Source organism: Saimiri boliviensis, chromosome X (genome assembly GCF_048565385.1).
Source record: "Saimiri boliviensis isolate mSaiBol1 chromosome X, mSaiBol1.pri, whole genome shotgun sequence".
In the NCBI taxonomy this organism is placed as follows: domain Eukaryota; kingdom Metazoa; phylum Chordata; class Mammalia; order Primates; family Cebidae; genus Saimiri; species Saimiri boliviensis.
Genome location: NC_133470.1, coordinates 46,046,533 through 46,068,814, shown reverse-complemented (window position 1 = coordinate 46,068,814; position 22,282 = coordinate 46,046,533). Strand labels below are relative to the sequence as shown.

General features: G+C 42.3%; 1 protein-coding gene across 1 annotated transcript in view; it reads right to left on the bottom strand.

The window, feature by feature from the left end:
- The window catches only part of CCNB3 (cyclin B3), a 56,239-nt gene that overhangs the window by 16,308 nt on the left and 17,649 nt on the right, over positions 1–22,282 (bottom strand). Inside the window, exon 6 of the mRNA XM_074391825.1 lies at positions 8,820–8,957. Coding sequence (XP_074247926.1) covers positions 8,820–8,957 — 138 coding nt within the window. The remainder of the gene's footprint in view (positions 1–8,819; positions 8,958–22,282) is intronic.

Sequence of the window (22,282 nt, the reverse complement as noted above, 5' to 3'; positions counted from 1 at the left end):
ATTTGCTAAGTGCCCACCCCTCCCTCTCTTCCACTTCCACCCTCCCTTCCCCTTTCTGTTGGCCAGGGATCATCCACAGCGTTCTTAACACCACTGAGGCTAAGGCACAACATAGCTCTCCAAGCCACAGAGAAAGCCAGCAAGGGAGAAGGCAGGAGACAAGGCAGGAGACAAACAGAGAACAAGGGAGGTAAGGAGAGAGGAGGGGAGGTGGGCATGGGATGGGGAGGGAGGGGCAAGAAATGTGTGAGAAAAGACACTGAGAAAGAGAAAAAGAAAAAGACAGTGACTGAATAAATGCAGAAAGAAAGAAGAAAGGAGGAAGGAGAGTGGGAGGGAGGGAAGAAGGAAGTAGAGAGGGAAAACAAAAGGAAAAAGAAGGGAGGGGAGAAGGAGGGAGAAAGGAAGGGAAGAAAGAAAAGAAAGGAAGGGAAGGAAGGAGGGGAGGAGAAAGGAGGGAGAGAATAGAGGAGGGAGGGAAGGAGGAAAAAAGGAAGAAGAAAGGGACGTCAGGAGGAAAAAGAAAGGAAAGGAGGCAAGAAGAAAGCAGGGATGGAACGAAGGAAGAAGAGGGAGGAAGGGTAGAAGGAAAAAGAGAGGGAGGGAGGGAAGGAGAAAAGAGAAAAGGAGGGTAGAAGGAGAGGGAGAGAAAAGGAGGAAGGAGGGAGGGTAGAAGGAAAGAGGAATGGAGGGAGGGAAGTAGAAAACAGGAAATGAGGGAAGGTAGGAGGAAGGAGGAAGGGAGGGAGAGGAGGAGGCAGAGGAAAGAGAAAGAAAGGGGGAGTAGGATGAAGGAGGAAGGATGGAAGAAAGGAAAGGAGGAGAGAGGAAGAAAGGAGGGAGGGGAAAAAGAAAGGAGGAGGGATTAAGGAGAGAGGAAGGGAGACAGGAAAGGAGGAGGGGAAGGAGAATAGGAAGGAGGAAGTGGGAGGGAGGATAGGAAGACAGAAGGAAAGAGGGTAAGAGAAAAAAGGGAGGGATGGAGGGAAGGAGAAAGGAGGAAATGAGGGAGAGAAAAAGGAAGGAGGGAGGGAGGGAAGGAGAAAAGAGGGAAGGAGAGAAGGTAAGAGGAAAGAATGGAAGAAGAAGAGGAATGGAAGGAGGGAGGGTAGAAGGAAGGAGGAAAGGAGGAAACGGAGGAGGAAGGAGGGAAGAAGGAAGGAGGGACAGGGAAGGTAGGAGGAAGAAAGGATGGAGGGAGACAAGGAAGAAGCTGGGAGAAAAGGAAGGAAAAAGGAGGGAGGGAGAGAGAGTAGAAAAAAAGAGGGTGGGAGGGAGGGTAGGTGGAAGATGAAGAAACAGAGGGTAGGAGGGATGAGGAAAAAGAAAGGGAAGGAGAAAAAAGGGAAGAGACAGGTTAGGAGGAAGGAGGGAGGGAAGGAGAAAGAAAGAGAAAGGAAAAAAGGAGGAAGGACAGGAAGGAGGAAGGGAGAAAAAGGAGAAAGAAGGAAGGGAGGGAAGGGGGCAGAAGGAAAGAGGATGGGAAGAAAAAGAGAGGGTAGGACGAAGAGGGAGAATGAGAAGAAAAGAGGAGGGAGGGAGGAGAAGAAGAGGGAGGGAGAAAAAAGGAGAGGAAAGAGGATAGGAGGAAGTAGGGACTCAAGGAAGGTAAAAGGAAGGAAGGGAGGAGGAAGAAGGGAGGGAGGAAAGAAGGGTAGCTAGGAGGAGGCTGGGAGAGAGGGTAGGAAGGAGGAGGGAGAAAAAGGGTAGGAGGAAGGACAGAAAGAGATAAGGAAGGAAGGAGAAAGTGAGGGAGGGAAGGAAGTAGGAAGGGAAGGACACAGGGAGGGAGGGAAAGAGGAAGAGAGGAAGGAAGGAGGAAAGGAGGGTAGGAGGAAGGACAGGGGAAGAAAATAGGGGGAAGGTGAGAGGGAGGAAGTGTGGGAGGAAAAAGGGAGGGAGAAAGGGAAGGAGATAAAACATGGGGAGGGAAAGAAGAAAAGGAAAAAGGAAGAAGGGAGAGAAGGAAGGAGGAAAAAGAGGGGGGAAGGAGGGTGCAGAGGGGGAAGGAAGGTGCAGAGGGAAGGTAGGAGGAAGGAGAGCAAAAGGGAGATTAGGAGGAAGAAGGGAGGTAAGCAAGGAGGGAGGGAAGGAGAAAGAAAAGGAGAGATGGAAGAAGAAAGGAGAAAGAAAGGGTAGGAGGAAGAAGGGAGAGAGGGAGGGAAGAGGGAGAGATGGAGGGTAAAAGGAATCAGAGACACAGAGAGAAAGAAGAAAGAGAGAAGGAGGGAGGCAAAGAGGAAGGAGAAAGGAAGGAGGGAGAGAAGAAGGAGGGAGGAAGAAAGGCAAGGAGAAAGGAGGGAGGGAGACAAGGAGGAAGGAGGGAAGGAGACAAGGAAGGAGGAGGATAAAAGGGAGAATAGGAGAATGGAGAGTGAAAGGGAGGGTACACAGAAGAAGGTAGGGAGGGAGGGTAGAAGAAAGAAGGAAAGGAGGGGAAAGGAGAAAGGAAGGGAAAAAGACAGGAAGGAGGGAGAAAAGGAAAAATGAGAGAAGAAGGGAGGGTAGGAGGAAGGAAAATGGAAGGAAAGAGGGAGGAAACGAGGGGGAGAGGGAGAAAAGGAGGAAGGGGAGAAAAAAAAGAAGGAGGGAGAAAAGAAAGAAGGGAGGAAGAAAGGGTAGAAGGATGGAGAGAGGAAGAAAAAACAAGAGAAGGAAGGAAGGGGAAAGAGACGGAGAGAAGAAAGGAAGGAGGCAGGGAAGGGGAAGAAGAAAGGAAGGAAGAAACAAAGAAAGGAAGGGAGGTTGGGAAGAAGCAGGTACTGAGGGCAAAAAGGAGGAAGGGGGAGGAAGAGAAGGAAGGAGAAAGGAGGGAAGGAAGGGAGGGTAGGAAGAAGGAGAGTGGAAGTAAAGATAAAAGGAAGGACAAAGGGAGCGGGGGTATGAAGAAGAAGGGAGAGAGGGCAGGATAAAGGAGAGCCTGAGGGAGGGAGATGAAGGGAGGGAGGAAAGGAAGAAAGAGGGAATAAGGGAGGATAGGAGGAAGGAGGACAGGAGGAAGGACGGACGGAAGGAAGGAGGGAGGGAAGGAAGGAGCAATAGGAAAAAAAGGGAGAGGCCGGGCGCGGTGGCTCAAGCCTATAATCCCAGCACTTTAGGAGGCCGAGGCGGGTGGGTCACAAGGTCAAGAGATCGAGACCATCCCGGTCAACATGGTGAAACCCTGTCTCTACTAAAAATACAAAAATTAGCTGGGCATGGTGGCGTGTGCCTGTAATCCCAGCTACTCAGGAGGCTGAGGCAGGAGAATTGCCTGAACCCAGGAGGTGGAGGTTGCGGTGAGCCGAGATCGCGCCATTGCACTCCAGCCTGAGTAACAAGAGCGAAACTCCGTCTCAAAAAAAAAAAAAAAAAAAGAGAGAGAGGAAAGCAGGAAGGAAGATGAGAGAAAAGGAGAAATGAGACAGGGAGGGAGGGTAGGAAGAAAGAATAATGAAGGGAGGGAAAGAGGAAGGAGAGCAGAAAGAAAGAAGGAGGGATGGAAGAACGGGAGGAGGAAGGAAGGAGGGAAAGGGAGAAAAAGGAGAAAGGGAGAAAAGGAAAAAGGGTTGGAAGAACCAGGGACTAAGGGTGGAAAGAAGGAAGGAGGGTGGGAGGGAAAAAGAAAGTAAGGGAGGAAGAGAGGGTAGAAGGAAGGAGGGTAAGAGAAAGGGTAGGAGGAACGAGGGTAGAAGGGAAGGTAGGAGGAAGGACAAAAAGAAGAAGGGTATGAAGAGGAAGGGAGGGAAGGGGGAAGCAGGGAGGAAGAAAATGAAGAAGGGAGAGACAAAGGGTAGGAGGAAGGAGAAAGGGAGGGAAGCTACAAGAAAAAAGGGACTGAGGGAGGGCAGAAGGACAACGGAGGGAGGAAAGCAGGAAGGGAGGGAGGGAAGCAAGGGAAAGGGAGTGAGAAAGTAAGGAGGGAAGAAGAGAGGGTAGAAGATAGAAGGGAAGAAAAAAGGAGAGGAGAAAGGAGGGAGGGTAGGAGGAAGGAGTGGGGAAGGGAGGGAATAATGAGGGAGAAAAAGGATGGTAGCACAGAGGCAGGAAGAGAGGGTAAGAGGAAGGAGGGGGAAGGGAAGGTAGGAAGGAGGAGGGGGAGAAAGGGAAGGAGAAAGGGAGAAACGGCAGGAAGAAAGAAAAAATAAGATAGGGGAAGAAAAGAAGGAGGGAGGGAGGAAGAAAGGGAGGCAGGAAGGAAAAAAGAATAAGAATAGAAAGAAAGCATGGGAGGGAGGGTAGAGGTAGGGAAGATGGGAGGAAGGAAAGGAAGAAGGGAGGGAAGGAAGGAGGAAGGAGGGACAGAGAAAGGGAGGAAAGGACAGTAGGATAAAAAAAGAGGACGGGAGGGAGGGAAGGAGAAAGGAAGGAGAGAGGAATGGAGGAAGCAGGGAGAGAGGATATCAAAAAGGAGGACCTGAGTGAGGGTAGGAGCAAGCAGGGAGGGTGGGAGTCAGGCAAGGAAAAAGGAAGGAGGCAAAAAGAAAAAAGGAAGGAGGGAGAGGGTGTAGGAGAAAAACATAAGGAAGGGAGGGTAGGAGGAAGAAGGGAGGAGGGAGGGAAAAGGTAAGGAAGGAGGAAGGCAAAAAGGAAAGGAACAAGAAGGGAGGAAGGGAAGGAAAGAGTAAAAGGGAGGGAAGAAGGAGAGACGGAGGCAGGAAAGGAAGAAAAAAGGAGGGAGGGAAGGAAAAAGGAAAGAGGAAGGGAGGGTAGAAAAAAAGAGGTAGTGGATTGGAGGAAGGAGGTTGGAAGGGAGAGTAAAAGAAAGGAGGAAAGAAAAAAGGAGAAGAGGAAGTGTAGCAGGAAAGAGGAACTGAGGGAGTGGAGGGAAGGGGGAAGGAGGGAGGAAGAAGAGAAGGTGGGAGGAACAGAGGGAAGGAGGGAGGGACAGAAAGAAGAAAGAAGGAGAAACTGAGGGAGGGTAGGAGGAAGGAGGGAGGGAGGGAGGGTTGGAGGAAGGAGGTGGGAGGTTCGAGGAAGAAGAGAGAGGAAATCAGGAATGATGGAGGGAGGGAGGGAAGGAGGAATGAGGGATAGAGGGAGGTAAGGAAGAATGAGGGAGGAAAGGAAGGAGGGAGGGAGGAACAGAGGGAGAGAAAGAGGGAGGAAAAGGAGGAAGGAGGGAGGGAGGAGAAAGTAGAGATGGAAGGAAGGAGGAAAAAAGGGAGGGAGGTGGGATGAAGGAGGGAGGCAGAGTAGGAGGAGGGAGAGGGCAGGAGGATGGAGGGAGGGCAGCAAGAAGGAGGGACAGAGGGAGGGTGCAAGGAAAGAGAGACTGGGGGAGGGTAGGAGCAAGGACGGAGAAGAGAGAGAGGGAGGGTTGTCAAAAGGAGAGACTGAAGGAGTGTAGGAGGAAGGAGGGAGGGAGGGAAGGAGGGAGAGAGGAAAGGAGTAAAAAGGGAGGGAGTATAGAAGGAGGGAGGGAAGGAGAGAGGGAGGGGTCCTGTGGGATAGGGAGGAAAAGATAGAGCTAGCCAGGGAGAAAGGGAGTCAGCTAGGGCGAGAGCCAGCCAGGGAAGGGAAAAGGCTGGGAAAGAAGCAAGGAGTGAGCAAGCCACACAGGGAGGGGTCAAAGGAGGAAGGAGGGAAGGAGGAAAGGGGAAAGAAATAGAAGGGGAGAAGGGGAATCCTATGAAATTTGGAGGAAGGGAGGGAAAAGAGGGAGCAAGGGAGGGAAGGAGACAAGGGAAGAAGGGAGGGAAGAAACAGGTGAGTAAAAGAGGAAAGGGCAGAGTAGGCAAGGAAGAAAAAGAGGGACTCTGGCAGGGAAGAAAGCAGGTGAGGGAGGGAGAAAGCAGGTGAGAGAGCAAGGGAAAGAGAGGAAAGGAGAGAGTGAGCCAGTGACGGAGGGAGTGTGTAGACTAACCAGGGAGAGAGAAATCTATCCACCAAGCAAAAGTGGGAGCCTGGGAAGAAAGCAAGAAGGGAAGGAAAGAGGGAGCCAGCAGGTATGCGAGGGAGGGAAGAAACAAGGGAAGGAGTGAGCAAGGGAGGAAAAGGAAGAGGAAGAGAAGAAGGAGCAAGTGCTGGCACAGGAGGAAGGGACAAATGCAGGGAGGAAGAGAGGGAGGGAGAGCTTAAGTGAGCAGGTGAGTGGCGGGCAACAAAGGAGGGTGGGTGGTGAGTGAGGAAAAACAACCACTGGAGGGCAGGTGACGGAAAGGAGAGGAGGAAGGGAGCACATTAAAGAGGGAGAGAGTGAGGCAAGGAGAGAGGTAGGGGGAAGAGCCAGTAGGTGCTTGGGGAGAAGAGGGAGGCAGGAGCTGGGGAGTGAGCCAACACAGAAACCTATTTAACCTAGACAATTTAGACTCATTGCCATCCACACCAGGCCATTTTCTCTTAAATGTCTCCAGCATCCTGGTTAGGTAATACTTCGTTATATAAGCAGATTGAGACTCCACCAGATGGGGATGGAGTTGGTGGGACAAGAAAATGGTGGAGACAGACCAGAAGGAAGCTGTAAAAAGAACTACCCATTTAATTAGGTAGATGCCCACATAACACATCTTCAGATAAAAAATGGAAGAACCTTGCTGATGCCAGGAAACAAATACACCACCATTGCCAACCAACACTAGCTTCTCTGCTTTGGAAAGAGGGACAAAAAATGTGGCAGAAAAAAAACTACTTGTATGTATGTAACTGTATACACACATATTGGTACACATATACACAAGTGTATGCATGTGTGTATATACATACATATCAATATATGTATACACAGTTATACGTCATTTAAGAAAAATATCTTATGAGAAGTGCGTCATTTTCATTATTGTGTGAAGATCACAGGTAAGAGTGTACCTCCAAAAACCTAGAAGGTACAGCCTACACTCCCAGGGTATATGGTATAGCCTATTGCTTATGGGATACACATCTGTACACATGTGGCTCTATTGAATACTGTAGGCAATTGTAACACAATGGTATTTGTGCATCTAAGCCTATCTAAACAGAAAAGGTACAGTAAAAATACAGCATAAAAGATTTTAAAATGCACCTGCATTAGGCACTTAACATGAATGGAGCTTGTGGGAGCAGAAGTTGCTCTAGGTGAGTCAGTGAGTGAGTGGTGAGTGAATGGGAGGGCCTAGGACATTCCTGTACACTACCATGGACTTTATAAATACTGCAGCTGTACAATTAGGCTACACTCAATTTATAAAAAATATTTTTTCTTCAACAATAAATTAACCTTAGCTTACTATAATTTTATTTCATAAAACTTTGACTATTTTTTAATAACAGCTTAAAGCACACAGTATAAATTTGTATAAAAATATTTCTTCTTTAAAAAAAAAAAATTTTTTTTTGAGACAGGGTCTCGTTCTGTCACCCAGACTGGAATTCAGTGGCTTGAACAAAGCTCACTACAGCCTCAACCGCCTGGACTCAAGGGATCCTCCTGCCTCCGCCTCCCATGTAGCTGGGACCACAGGTACGTGCCACTATACCCAGCTAATCTTTTTTATTTTTTGTAGAGATGGGTTCTCACTTTGCTGCCCAGGCTGGTCTTGAATTCTTGGGCTCAAGCAGTCTTCTTGCCTTAGCCTCCCAAAGATTACAGGCATTGAAACACCATGCCTGGCTTTGCTTTCTACTTTTTAAACTTTTTAAATTAAAAATGAAGACACAAACACACAAATTAGTCTAGGCCTAGAAAGGGTCAGGATCATTAATATCACTGCATTCCACCTCCACATCTTGTCCCATTGGAAATTCTTCATCATAATATGCATAGAGCTAGAGCTGTCATCTCCTACAACAATGCCTTCTTCTGGAAAACCTCCTGAAGGACATGCCTGAGGCTATTTTACAGTTAACGCTTTTTTTTTTTTTTTTAAAGTAAGTAGTAGCATACTCTAAACCAGGTCAGGCACAGTGGCTCACACTCATAATCCCTGTGATTTGGGAAGCCAAGGCAGGAGGATGGTTTGAGGCCAGGAGTTTGAGACTAGCCTGGGCAACATAATGAGAACCCCATCCCTACAAAAAAAATTTTGGAAATCAGTGAGGCACTGTGGTGCATGCCTATTGTCCTAGCTATTCGAGAGGCTATGGTGGGAAGATTGCTTGAGCCCAGGAGTTTGTGGTTACAGTGAGCTATGATCATGTCATTGCACTCCAGCCTGGGCAAGAGAGTGAGACCTTGTCTCTAATTAAAAAATAATAACAAAAGTATAGTGAACACATAAACTAGTAACAGTTTATATCATTATCAAGCATTATGTACCATACATAACTGTATGTGCTATACTTCTATATGACTTGCAGTGCAGTAGGTTTGTTTACACCAGCATCACCGTTAGGAGTAATGCATTACATTACAATGCTACAAAAGATGCCAGGCGCGGTGGCTCACGCCTGTAATCCCAGCACTTTGGGAGGCCGAGGCGGGCGGATCACAAGGTCAAGAGATCGAGACCATCCTGGTCAACATGGTGAAACCCTGTCTCTACTAAAGATACAAAAAATTAGCTGGGCATGGTGGCACGTGCCTGTAATCCCAGCTACTCAGGAGGCTGAGGCAGGAGAATTGCTTGAACCCAGGAGGCGGAGGTTGCGATGAGCCGAGATCGCGCCATTGCACTCCAGCCTGGGCAACAAGAGCGAAACTCTGTCTCAAATAAAAAAGGAAAAAAAAAAAAAAAAGCTAAGAAGTCCCTAGGTGATAGGACTTTCTCAGCTCCATTATACTCTTATGGGACCGCCATAGTATAAGCAGTCCATCGTTGACCAAAGCATTGTTATGCAGTACATAACAATGAATATATATTCATTCATGGGGTTAGACAGAAACCTGATTAGTTCTCCAGGCCATAGGGACCCATGCTCACCTCAAATTTTGCTGCAATCATAAAGGCGGTAGCACCAAGGAGTTGTAACTTATCCTTCCTGCAAATTGCCTTCATTAGGTAGAGATCCACCAGTTTCACTGCCAAGTACAGGGTCTCATGGGTCATCTCAAAGGACATCTGGAGGAATACACACATGACACAGATTTGCATATTATCCAGCTCCAAAGTCACCTCCAGCTAGATCTAGCTACCTGGACTGTGTGCAACATCAAGAACGGTCCTGGCTAGCTGGGACTCTGCTACGAATACAGAAACTGCTTTAGCTAGATTCCTGTGTGTATATCCTATGCCTATGAGAACACTGGCATTATCTATCCTTACAAATTTGGGTAGTTGACCAGCTTTACAAATCAGAGAGAAATGCTCTGCCTTCTATGAGAGACTTGAGTGGAAATATCCTCTCCCCTTGATCTCTAATACTTTCCTTCTTTCCCCATTTGCTGCCAACTTGTATGGTGACCTCCCAAAAGAGATGCTTATTTAGCTCTGAAATATGGAAACTCATTTATTAGTTTATTCATATACTACTTTCTCTTCCCAACTAGATATGCTATTAAAATATATCAATTGAGAGCAGATACCAATAGCACAATTTGGAAGTGAGCTCAAAGACTGGAGAAACCAAACTGGGATTAAAGTATTAATAATATAACCCCCTTCCCTTCTTTTTCTTTTCTGACTTTATTTGGGTTCTCTCTCATTTTTTTTCTTAGTCTAGCTAATTGTTTGTCTATTTTACTTACTGTTTCAAAAAACCAACTTTTTGTTTTGTTGATCTTTTGTATTTTTTTAGTCTCTATTTCATTTTTTGGTCTCTATTTCATTTGGTCTTTATTATTTCTTTCCTTCTACTAATTTTGGGTTAAAGCAGTTCTTACTTTTGCAGTTCCTTAAGGTGCCTTGTTAAATTGTTTGATATTTGTTGAATTTTAAAATAAAAATTTGCTATAAAATTTTCTTAGTACCACTTCTGTTTTATCCCGCAGGTTTTGGTATGTTGTATTTCTATTTTCATTTGTTTCAATAATTTGATTTCCTTCTTAATTTCATTGACCCATTTGTCATTCAGGGGCATGTTTTTTAATGTCCATGTATTTGTACAGTTTCCCAACTTCCTCCTGCTATTGATTTCTAGTTTCTTTTTCCTATTTATCCTTCGCCAACTCCATAAAACCATCTCCTATAGCCCTAGTCCCATGGTTTGTGCTGGCCCATGAAGTATCTTTCTGCAAATTAGAAAAAAAGTACCTACCTTGGGTGAATGAAGCCCTTCAAGCATATATCTTATCAAGTAGATAATACATTTATATGAGTTAGCCAAAGGTTACTCCTGCCTCAGGGCACAGCAATCCCACAGCCAGGATGTACAGTTTGGCAAACAAAGTGTGAGCTAGATTCTACTGGCGGCTTCGGCCTTGGCTAGAGACCTGGTGTAGGCGTAATTTGCCCAAGGGTCCCACCCAATTTTCAGTGCTGCTTCTTCCTTACAACACCTTGGGTTCTTAGGATTCAAGAATAAAATCTGTCCTCATCCAACAACTCAACCAATGCATGAATATTCTCTTTAACATCTCCACCAAATAGTTTAGGTCCTGCCATACAAACCTCCAAATACAGCCCAATCTCTTTTTGAATGGCTTTAATAGAAAATTATTCCTTATATTGAGTGACATTACCCTCCCCATAAGTTTCACTTAATTGGACCTCCTCTTGTATAGGTTACTCTTAATGACTGGTACCTAGATGATCAAAAAGTAGGTCAATGAGAAGCACTGGAGAAACTGAGGTATATTTTCATTGATGAATAATTATCAGAAGATGGTCCAATATAATGGTTCAGCAATATATTATATTTAAATAAATATATTAAATTTTTGAATAACAGAAATACCAAGAGACAGTTCCTACGGTTTCTGGAATATGGTCATGGATCTACTGAGGAATCTGTGTTAGTATCCTATTGGTACCTGATATAGTTTGGCTGTTGTCCCCTCTAGATCTCATGTTGAACTGTAATCCCCAATATGGGAGGTGGAACCTGGTGAGATTGTGTTTGGGTCATGGGGATAGAGCCTGCATGGCCTGGTGCTGTTCTGGCAACAATGAGTTCTTGTGAGATGAGGTTGTCTAAAAGTATGTGGCACTTTACCCCACCCCTTTGCTCCTGCTTTTGCCATGTAACAGCCTGCTCCTGCTTCACCTGCTACCACAAGTACAGGCTCCCTGAAGGGAAGTCAAGCAGATATCAATATCATGCTTATATAGCCTACAGATCTGTGAACCAATTAAACATCTACTTTTTTTTTCTTTTTAATTTTTGTAGAGACAGGGTCTCGCTATGTTGCCCAGGTTGATCTCAAACTCCTGGCTTCAAGCAATTCTTCCAAAGTGCTGGGATTACATGCATGAGCCACCTGCCCAATCAAGCCTCTGCAAAAGAAAAATAAATATGGGGACCCCAAAATCACTAAGCTAAAGAGAAAAGTCAAGCTGGGAACTGCTTAAGACAAATCTGCCTTCCATTCTATTCAGTCATCCCTCTACTCAATGAGATAAATGCATATCTGATTGGTTCCTAGAAATGTAAAACAATGCAACCATTTGTCTCTTATCTACATATGACCTGGAAGCCCCCTCCCCACTTCCAGTTGTTCCACCTTTCCAGAGTCAACCAGTGTACACCTTATAAATATTGACTGAAATCTCATTTCTCCCTAAAATGTACAAAATCAAGCTGTGCCCTGACCAACTTGGGTACATGTCATCATGACCTCCTGAGGCTGTGTCATGCAAGCAAAATAAACTCTCTAAATTGACTGAAAACTGTCTCAAATATTCTGAATTAACACCTCTTTTTAAAATAAATTACCCAGTCTCCAGTATTTCTCTGCAGCAATGCAAGAATTGCCTAACACAAAATTAGTACCAAATAATGGGACATTGCTATAAAGATACCTGAAAATATGGAAGCAACTTTAGAACTGGGAAGCAGGCAGAGGATGGAAGCATTTGGAAGGCTCAGAAGAAGAGAGGAAGAGGAGGGACTCTGAAACTAAAGGAATGTCAGGAGAAAGGGATGGGAAGAGCCCAGGCATAAGAAAAGTAATGACTCAGAACAAACCCAAATGCCCATCAATGATAGACTGGACAGGGAAAATGTGGCACATATACACCATGGAATATTATGCAGCCATCAAAAACGATGAGTTCGTGTCCTTTGTAGGGACATGGATGAACCTGGAAACCATCATTCTCAGCAAACTGACACAAGAACAGAAAACCAAACACCACACTGTCCTCACTCATAAGTGAGTGTTGAACAATGAGAACACATGGACACAGGGAGTAGTTGGGGGTTGGGGGTGAAGGGAGGGATAGCAGGGGGTGGGGAGATTGGGGAGGGATAGCATTAGGAGAAGTGCCTAATGTGGGTGATGGGGGGATGGAGGCAGCAAACCGCCATGGCATGTGTATACTTATGTAGCAATCCTGTAAGATCTGCACATGTACCCCAGAACTTAAAATATAATTAAAAAATGGAAAATATAAACTACAAAAACGATTCAAGAAGAGCAAGAAAACCTTACTAGGCCAATAACCATTATTAGAAAAATTTCTCAAAGAATCACACACAAAAAAATGGCACTATACATTGATGGGTTCATGGACAATTTCTTCAAGCAAAATACAATTCCTGTGTTAAACTTGATACTGTTGGAAAATTTCCCTAATTATGTGATAAAGCTAGAGTAACTCTTTATATAAAAAGATCTTCATTAAATACTTACTACAGTTAATAAAGACAGCAAACTTCACTAGAAACTTAAAATTGAATCTGATTTATGAGTAAAGTTGCAAAAATTCTAAACAAAGTATATGCATATCAAGTCCAAGAGTAAATTAAACAAATCATGACTAACTTCAGCAAAGTAGATGAATATAAAATACAAAAAAAAAATCAAGTTTTCCCAATATACTAGCAATAAATTTAAAAAGGGAAAAAGGAGAACATTCATAACATTTTAAAAAATTCTCAATACTCAAGAAAAACATTTTTAAGTTAGTGGGACCAATATGAAGAAAATTTTTAAAAATTTGAGATTTCTATTTTTAGGTCCTTGAGGAATCGCCACACTGTCTTCCACAATGGTTGAATTAATTTACATTTCCACCAACAGTGTAAAAGTGTTCCTATTTCTCCACATCCTCTCCAGTATCTGCTGTTTCCAGATTTTTTGATGATCGCCATTCTAACTGGTGTGAGATGGTATCTCAATGTGGTTTTGATTTGCATTTCTCTAATGACAAATGATGATGAGCATTTTTTCATATGTTTGCCAGCAATCCCATTACTGGGTATATATCCAAAGGATTATAAATAATTCTACTATAAGGACACATGCACACGAATGTTCATTGCAGCACTGTTCACAATAGCAAAGACCTGGAACCAACCCAAATGCCCAACGATGATAGACTGGATAGGGAAAATGTGGTACATATACACCATGGAATATTACGCAGCCATCAAAAATGATGAGTTCACATCCTTTGTAGGGACATGGATGAACTTGGAAACCATCATTCTCAGCAAACTGACACAAGAGCAGAAAATCAAACACCTCAAGTTCTCACTCATAGGTGGGTGTTGAACAATGAGAACATATGGACACAGGGAGGGGAGCACTACACACTGGGGTCCGTTGGGGGGAAATGGGGGAGGGACGGGGGGGTGGGGAGGTGGGAAGAGATAGCATGGGGAGAAATGACAGATACAGGCAAGGGGACGGAAGGCAGAAAACCACACTGCCATGTGTGTACCTATGCAACAATCTTGCATGTTCTTCACATGTACCCCAAAACCTAAAATGCAATTAAAAAAAAGAAAATTTTTAAAAATTTAAAATTGTAAAAGACTGGGAAGTAAACCGACACAATGTAACTGGCTTAGAAAGTTCACTATTATAAAATCTGTGATTTTTTTTTCCTGAATTAATCCTACCAGGCTATTTTTAAAAGACTTGACAAAATTATTCTACAGCTCACCTGGAAGAATTAATGTGCAAGAACAACCAGGAATATTTTATAAAAGATGAGTAAAGAGGCAATAAATGTATTACAAAGCCATAATAATTTTTAAAAAGCATACTACTGATGTTAGAGTAGACAAATAGATCAGTGGAAGAGAACTGGAAAGACCACAAACAATCTGAAGTATGTATGATAAAGGTATCATTTCAAACCAGTGGATAATGAAAATAAATGGTGTTGGAATAACCGGATAATCACTGGAGAAAGATGTTTATATTCTGGCACCAAACAGACTAAGGATTTAAAAATAGAAATGAAACAAATATTTTAGAAAAAATTTGGAGAAATATTGATAAAATTCTGGACTAATGACTTTCCTAAGCAAGAAACAAATCTTAAAGCTATAAGGGAAAGAACTGATAAACTTGTCTACTTAAAATGTCAATTTTTTTTTTTTTTTTGAGACGGAGTTTCGCTCTTGTTGCCCAGGCTGGAGTGCAATGGCGGGATCTCGGCTCACCGCAACCTCCGCCTCCTGGGTTCAGGCAATTCTCCTGCCTCAGCCTCCTGAGTAGCTGGGATTACAGGCACACGCCACCATGCCCGGCTACTTTTTAGTATTTTTAGTAGAGACGGCGTTTCACCATGTTGACCAGGATGGTCTTGATCTCTTGACCTCGTGATCCACCCGCCTCGGCCTCCCAAAGTGCTGGGATTACAGGCTTGAGCCACCGCGCCCGGCTAAAATGTCAATTTTTTTCTCAGATGAGAACACGAGGACTCAGGGAGAGGAGCATGACACACTGGGGGCAGTTGGGGAGGTAGGGGATAGACAGTGGGGAGTGGGGAGGGATAATATGGGGAGAAATGCCAGATATAGTACGCACCTAAAGTTAAATAATTTTTTTAAATGCCAATTCTTCTGTACATCTAACTAAAATAACACATTAAAATGTTCACTTAACAGATGGTAAAAAATATGAATTGTGTTGATAAGATTATGGGCAAATAAGCATTTTCATTCAGTAATGGTAAAAGGATAAATGGTCATGTTGTCAACATGCACAAAAATTTTTCATGTGCATGTTTTGATCTAATAATCCTATTCATAGTCATTTGTTCCAGAGAAAAAATAGTAAAATTATAAAAAATGCACATATATGTATATTCACTACAGGTTTATTTCAAAGAACAATATTTGAAAATAACCTAAATGAGGCCGGGTGCGGTGGCTCAAGCCTGTAATCCCAGCACTTTGGGAGGCCGAGGTGGGTGGATCACGAGGTCAAGGGATCGAGACCATCCTGGTCAACATGGTGAAACCCCGTCTCTACTAAAAATACTAAAAATTAGCTGGGCATGGTGGCGTGTGCCTGTAATCCCAGCTACTCAGGAGGCTGAGGCAGGAGAATTGCCTGAACCCAGGAGGCAGAGGTTGCGTTGAGCCGAGATCGCGCCATTGCACTCCAGCCTGGGCAACAAGAGTGAAACTCCGTCTCAAAAAAAAAAAAAAAAAAAAAAAAGAAAAGAACCTAAATGTCCATGAATAACAGGATGGGTATGACAGAAGAGAAAATACCATACTGCAAACAAAATAGATGTAAAAATATGTCAGGTTTACTGGAAAGATGTTTGCAATCATATAACCATTGCTATATGAGAATTGCTATATGAGAAAAAGGTCAGAAATAAATATAAAGAAGATATAATAATCCTAAATGTGTATGTTCCTAACAGAACTTCAAAAAACACAAAGCAAAAAATGACAAAACTTAGACAAATCCACAATTATAGTTGAAGACTTCAGTACTCCTCTCTCAGTAACAGAATTAGTACACAGAAAATCACTACGAATAATAAAGAAATTAAACCAACAGCAAGAAGAAAGGAAACTGTTTTTAAAACTATAAAATTTAGAGCAGATATAAAGAATACTTAAAACAGAAAAATAAAGAAAAATGGATGAAACCAAAATCTGTTTTTTTGGAAAGATGAATAAAGTTAATAAACATCTAGCAAGACTGACAAAAAAGAGAGAAGACACAAATTACCAGTATCAAGAATGAAAGAGTGAACACTATGAACAACTCTATGCACATAAATTCAACAACTTGGATGGAAGGGACCAACTCCCTGAAAACCACAAAATACCAAAAGTCACCCAATATGAAATAGATAACTTAAATAACCTTATAACTATTAAAGAAATGATATTCTTCACTGAAAACCATTTAGGAAAATAACCTTCCAGGCACCAATGTTTTCACTTGCAAATTCTACCAAACATTTAAAGAAGAAATAACATTAATTTGACACATCTCTTCCAGAAAACAGAAGGGTGGGGATAGTTCCCAACTTACTTTACAAGATCACTATTATTCTGATACCAGAACAAAAACTAAAAAACAAAAACCAATCAGAACACTACAGGCCAACATCCCAACATCCATCATAAACGTAGATGTAAAAATCCTCAACAAAATATTGGCAAATAAAATCCAGCAATACATAAAAAGCTTAATATACCAGGACCAAAAGGAGTTTATCTCAAGAATGTAAAAATAAGGTTGCTTCCATTTTTGAAGATCAATTGATATCTTACTATATTAGTCTAAATCCAAAAAAAACTGTATCAATAGATTCAAGAAAAAAGCATTTGACAATCCAACATTCATTCATGATAAAACATACATTACACAGCATCAAACTAGAAATAGAAAGTAACTTTCTCAACCTGATCAAAGGTATTTACAAAAATCCTACAGTTAAAATCACACTGATAGTTAAAGTCAATGCTTTCCTCCTAAGATCAGGAGCAAGGCAAGGCTGTCCACTCTTACTGCTTCTATATCAATATCATAATGGAAGTCTCAGGCAGTATAGTAAAACATGAAATAAAAAGCATGGAGATTAGAAAGGAAAGAACTGTCTTTATTTGCAGATGACACAATTATCTATGTAGATAACCCCAAGAACTCTACAAAAAAAAAGAACTCCTAAGACTGAGTTTTAGCAAAGTCACAGAATACAAGGCCAACACACAAATATCAATCATATTTCATAATGGCAGTGTACAAATAGAAAGCTAAATTAAAAAAAAAAATCGTTTACAATAGCTTCAAGAAAAGAAAATATTTTTTATAAATCTAACAAAACATATATAGGATATGTATGATGAGAAAAATAAATCAAAGAAAAAGAAAATTTAAATAAATGGGGAGACATACCATATGCTGGAAGATTCAACATAGTAAAGTGTCAATTCTATCCAAATTCACCTATAAATAGGTATTGGGGTTCCCCAAGACCACCTCTAGCACAATGATTTCCTAGGAGAGCTCAGAGGACTTAGTATATAGTAATACTAATGACTATGATTTATTTCAGGGAAAGGATACAAAGTAAAATCAACAAAGGGATAAGAAGCATGGGGAAAAGTCTGGAAAAAGCCACAAGCAAGCTTCCAAGAGTCCTGTCAGTAAAGTCACTTCAAGATGCACTTGATTGCTCTAGCAACGAGTTCTGACAACAAATGGGAAGTACTGTCTACCAGAGAAGCTTACTATCACTCAGTGCCCCAAATTTTATTGGGAACTGGTCAAACAAACACTCTGTGCCTAGCATGTTCTGAAGTTCAGACTACCAAAAGGAAAGCAGGTGTTCAGCCTAAACCACATTGTTTGCATGAAGAGTTTAGGCACAGTAAGCCATGGTTATCATTCAGAGAAAGTTTTATATCAGTGTAGGGACTGCTTACTGGCCAAGTTTCCAAATTATCAGCCAAGGACCAACCTTGCAAACAGAACTTTCTAGGGATAGCAGTATTGGACCTATTATTTTAACTCTTTTTTGCATTTTATATAACTTGATTCCAATCAAACTCGTAGAAATATTTTTAAAATATAAACTGATTCTAAAATTTATATAGAAAGGCAAAGGAACTAGAATAGCTAAAAGTTGTTTTTTTTTAAAAAAAAAAAGAATAGAGTTGAAAATATCACAACCAGTTTTAAGACTAACTATATAGAAATAAAGACAGTGTGATATTGGTGAAGGAAGAGACACAGAGATCAAGGAAACAGAATATTGGTATAGACTCACAAAAACTGTTTTTAGCAAGGTGCAAAAACAATTCCATGATGAAAGTATAGTTTTTAATTCCTACACGTGGTGTTAGAACAATTAGACATCCATATGCAAAAAAATGAACCTTGACCTAAACCTCACACCTTATAAAGAAATTAACTAAAAATGTACTACAGAACTAATGTAACATGTAAAACTATAACCTTTTAGATAAAATATAGGAGACAGGCCAAGCACAGTGGCTTACACCTGTAATCCCAGCAATTTGGGAGGCTGAGGCAGGCAGATTACTTGAGGTCAGGAGTTCAAGACCAGCCTGGCCAACATGGTGAAACTCCGTCTCTACTAAAAATACAAAAATTAGCCAGGCATGGTGGCAAGCACCTGTAATCCCAGCTACTTGGAAGGCTGAGGCAGTAGGATCACTTGAACCCAGGACGCAGAGGTTGCAGTGAGGCAAGACCACGCCATTTCACTCCAGCCTGGGCAACAAGGGAAAAACTTTGTCTCAAAAAAAAAATTATATTGTACACACACACACACACACACACACACACACACACACACAAGGTGGAGAGAGAGAGAGAGAGAGAGAGAGAGAGAGAGAGAGAGAGAGAGACTGTTCCTGACCTAGGTTTAGGCAAAGAGTTCTTAGAAGTAAGTACAATTGGCTGGGTGTGGTGACTCATGCCTGTAATCCCAGCACTTTGGGAGGCCAAGGTGGGTGGATCACGAGATCAGGGGTTCAAGACCAACCTGACCAAGAGGGTGAAACCCCATCTCTACTAAAAATATAAAAATTAGCCAGGCGTGGTGGTGACTGTCTGTATTCCCAGCTACTCGGGAGGCCAAGGCAAGGAGAATTGCTTGAACCTGGGAGGCAGAGGTTGGGAGGCTGCAGTGAGCTGAGATCGTGCCACTGTAATCCAGCTTGGGCAAAGAGTGAGACTCTGTCTCAAAAAAAAAAAAGTAAGTACAATCCATAAAGAAAGCATTGAGGCCGGGCGCGGTGGCTCAAGCTTGTAATCCCAGCACTTTGGGAGGCCGAGGCGGGTGGATCACGAGGTCAAGAGATCGAGACCATCCTGGTCAACATGGTGAAACCCCGTCTCTACTAAAAATACAAAAAATTAGCTGGGCATGGTGGTGCGAGCCTGTAATCCCAGCTACTCAGGAGGCTGAGGCAGGAGAATTGCCTGAACCCAGGAGGCGGAGGTTGCAGTGAGCCAAGATCGTGCCATTGCACTCCAGCCTGGGTAACAAGAGCGAAACTCCGTCTCAAAAAAAAAAAAAAAAGAAAGCATTGATAGACCAGACTTTATGAAAATTAAAAACTTTTGCTCTGGGAAAGACAATGGTAAGAGGAAGAAAACTACAGACTGAGAGGATATGCTTATAAATGACATATTCCACAAAGGATTTGTATCCAGAATGTGTAAAGAACTCTCATAACTTGATACGAAGAAAATGAACCACCCTATTTATAACTGGGCAAAAGACTTGAATAGAGATTTCATCGAAGAAGATATATGCATGACAAGTATGGTTGTCAACATTATTAGCCCTTAAGGAAATAAAAATTAAAACTATGAGGAGATTCCTCTATACACCTATTAGACGGCTAAAATAAAGTACTAACAAAACCAAGTGCTGACAAGAATGCAGAGCAACCAGAACCTTCATGCATTGGAGTGAGAATGCAAGATGTATAGCCACTCTGTGGCAATTTCTAATTAAGTTAAAGGTACACTTACCATATGTCCCAACAATCCCACTCCTGTGTGCTGACATTAGAAATTAAAACATATATTCACATAAAAACCTGTATATTAATGTACAGTTCTTTTCAAAAACTGGAAACAAACTAAATATCCTTCCATAGGAGAATGGGTAAACTGTGATATATCCAAACCATAGAATACCACTCAGCAATAAAAAGAATGAACTAGTGCTATCTGAAGCAACTTGAATATATCTTGAAGGCATCATGCTGAATGAAAGAAGCCATTCTCATAAGGTTACACACAACAAATCATTTATACAGTATTCTTGAAAGGACAAAGAGATAGAGGATAGATCAGTGGTTTCCAGAAGTTAGGGGTAGGAGGTGGGTGTAACTCTAAAGGGATAACATACAGAAGTTTTTACAGAGTGGTCAAACTGTTCTATTTCCTAATCATAGTGGCAGTTAAACAAATCTATACATGTGTTAAAAATTCATAGAACTGTCACATTCTTCAGTATTTATCCCAGAGAAATAAAAACTATATTCACAAAAAAAACCTGTATGCAAATATTCATAGTAATTTTATCCTTAACGGCCAAAAACCAGTACAACCCAAATGTCCTTCAATAGGTGAACAGTTAAATATACCATACGTGCCGGGCGCGGTGGCTCAAGCCTGTAATCCCAGCACTTTGGGAGGCCGAGGCGGGTGGATCACGAGGTCGAGAGATCGAGACCATCCCGGTCAACATGGTGAAACCCCGTCTCTACTAAAAATACAAAAAACTAGCTGGGCATGGTGGCGCGTGCCTGTAATCCCAGCTACTTAGGAGGCTGAGGCAGGAGAATTGCCTGAGCCCAGGAGGCGGAGGTTGCAGTGAGCCGAGATCGCGCCATTGCACTCCAACCTGGGCAACAAGAGCGAATCTCCGTCTTTAAAAAAAAAAATATATATATATATATACCATACGTATTAGCCCATTTTCATACTTCTGTGAAGAAATACCCAAGACTGGGTAATTTATAAAGAAAAAGAGGTTTAATGGACTCACAGTTCCACATGGCAGTGGAGGCCTCACAATCATGGTGAAAGGTGAAGGAGGAGCAAAGGCACATCTTACATGGCAGCAGGCAAGAAAGTGTGTGCAGAAGAACTGCCTTTTACAAAACCATTGGATCTCATGAGACATATCCACTATCACGAGAACAGCATGGGAAAAGCCTACCCCCATGATGCACTTACCTCCCACTGGGTCCCTCCCACAACACATGGGTATTATGGGAGGTATAATTCAAGATGAGATTTGGGTGGGGACACAGCCAAACCATATTACCATGGTACATCCATACCATGGAATACTACTTAGCAACAAAAAGGAATGAACTATTCATACATACAACTTGGATGGATCTCAAGGGAATTATGGTGAGCAGTAAACATCAAGCTCAAAAGGCTATACACTGCATGATTCCATTAATATAACATTTATGACATAATGAAATTATAGAGATGGAAAGCAAATAATTTGTCAGGGACAGGAAGGAGAGAGGAGTGAAATGGTTGTGGCTAAAAGTGGCATGAGGGATCCTTGCGGCAATGGAACAGTTCTGTACCTTAACCATGGTAGTGATCACAAAATTTACACGTGAACAAATAGACTAAACATCTATTTACACATGTTAGCAAATAGACTCTGCACACCCCCAAATAAGTGCATGTAAAATTGCTGAAATCTAAACAAGGTCTGTGGATTATAACAACGTTCATTTCCTAACCGTGACACTATACTACAGTTACGCCAGATGTTATCGTTGGGATAAACTAGGGTGAAGGGTACACAGGCTCTCTTTGTCTTTTTTTTCATTTCTTATGAATCAATTATTTCAAAACAAATATTAAAATTTTGTGGAACTACATATCCAAAAAGCCATTGTTGTTATTTGGTTATTTTAAAATCTAAAAACCAAATAATTATGAAAGCACTACATATAACTACAGTTATAAAAACAATATGATATTTTCTAGAACTGAGATTCGCTTTCAAGGAGTATACATTAATATAACTCGTGGAGCCTTATAAAAAATATGTGTGCCTGGGCCACATCACTACCATTCTGATTGGATAAGTCTGGGATAGGACCTGGGCATCTGATTCTGAGGTGCACCCTGAATGGATAAGCACTGCTTAAGATGGAGGGATAGGCCGGGTGTGGTGGCTCAAACCTGTAATCCCAGCACTTTGGGAGGCTGAGGCAGGTGGATCACAAGGTCAAGAGATCAAGACCATCCTGGTCAACATGGTGAAACCCTGTCTCTACTAAAAATACAAAAAATCAGCTGGGCATGGTGGCGTGTGCCTGTAATCCCAGCTACTCAGGAGGCTGAGGCAGGAGAATTGCCTGAACCCAGGAGGCAGAGGTTGTGGTGAGCCAAGACTACGCCATTGCACTCCAGCCTGGGTAACAAGCGAAATTCTCCATCTCAAAAAAAAAAAAAAAAAAAAAAAAAAAAAGATGGAGGGATAATATAGGCAAACAAATAAGAGCAGTGGTTTGAGGTTGTGGAATCACAGGTAATTATAATTTCTTACTTTGCTAT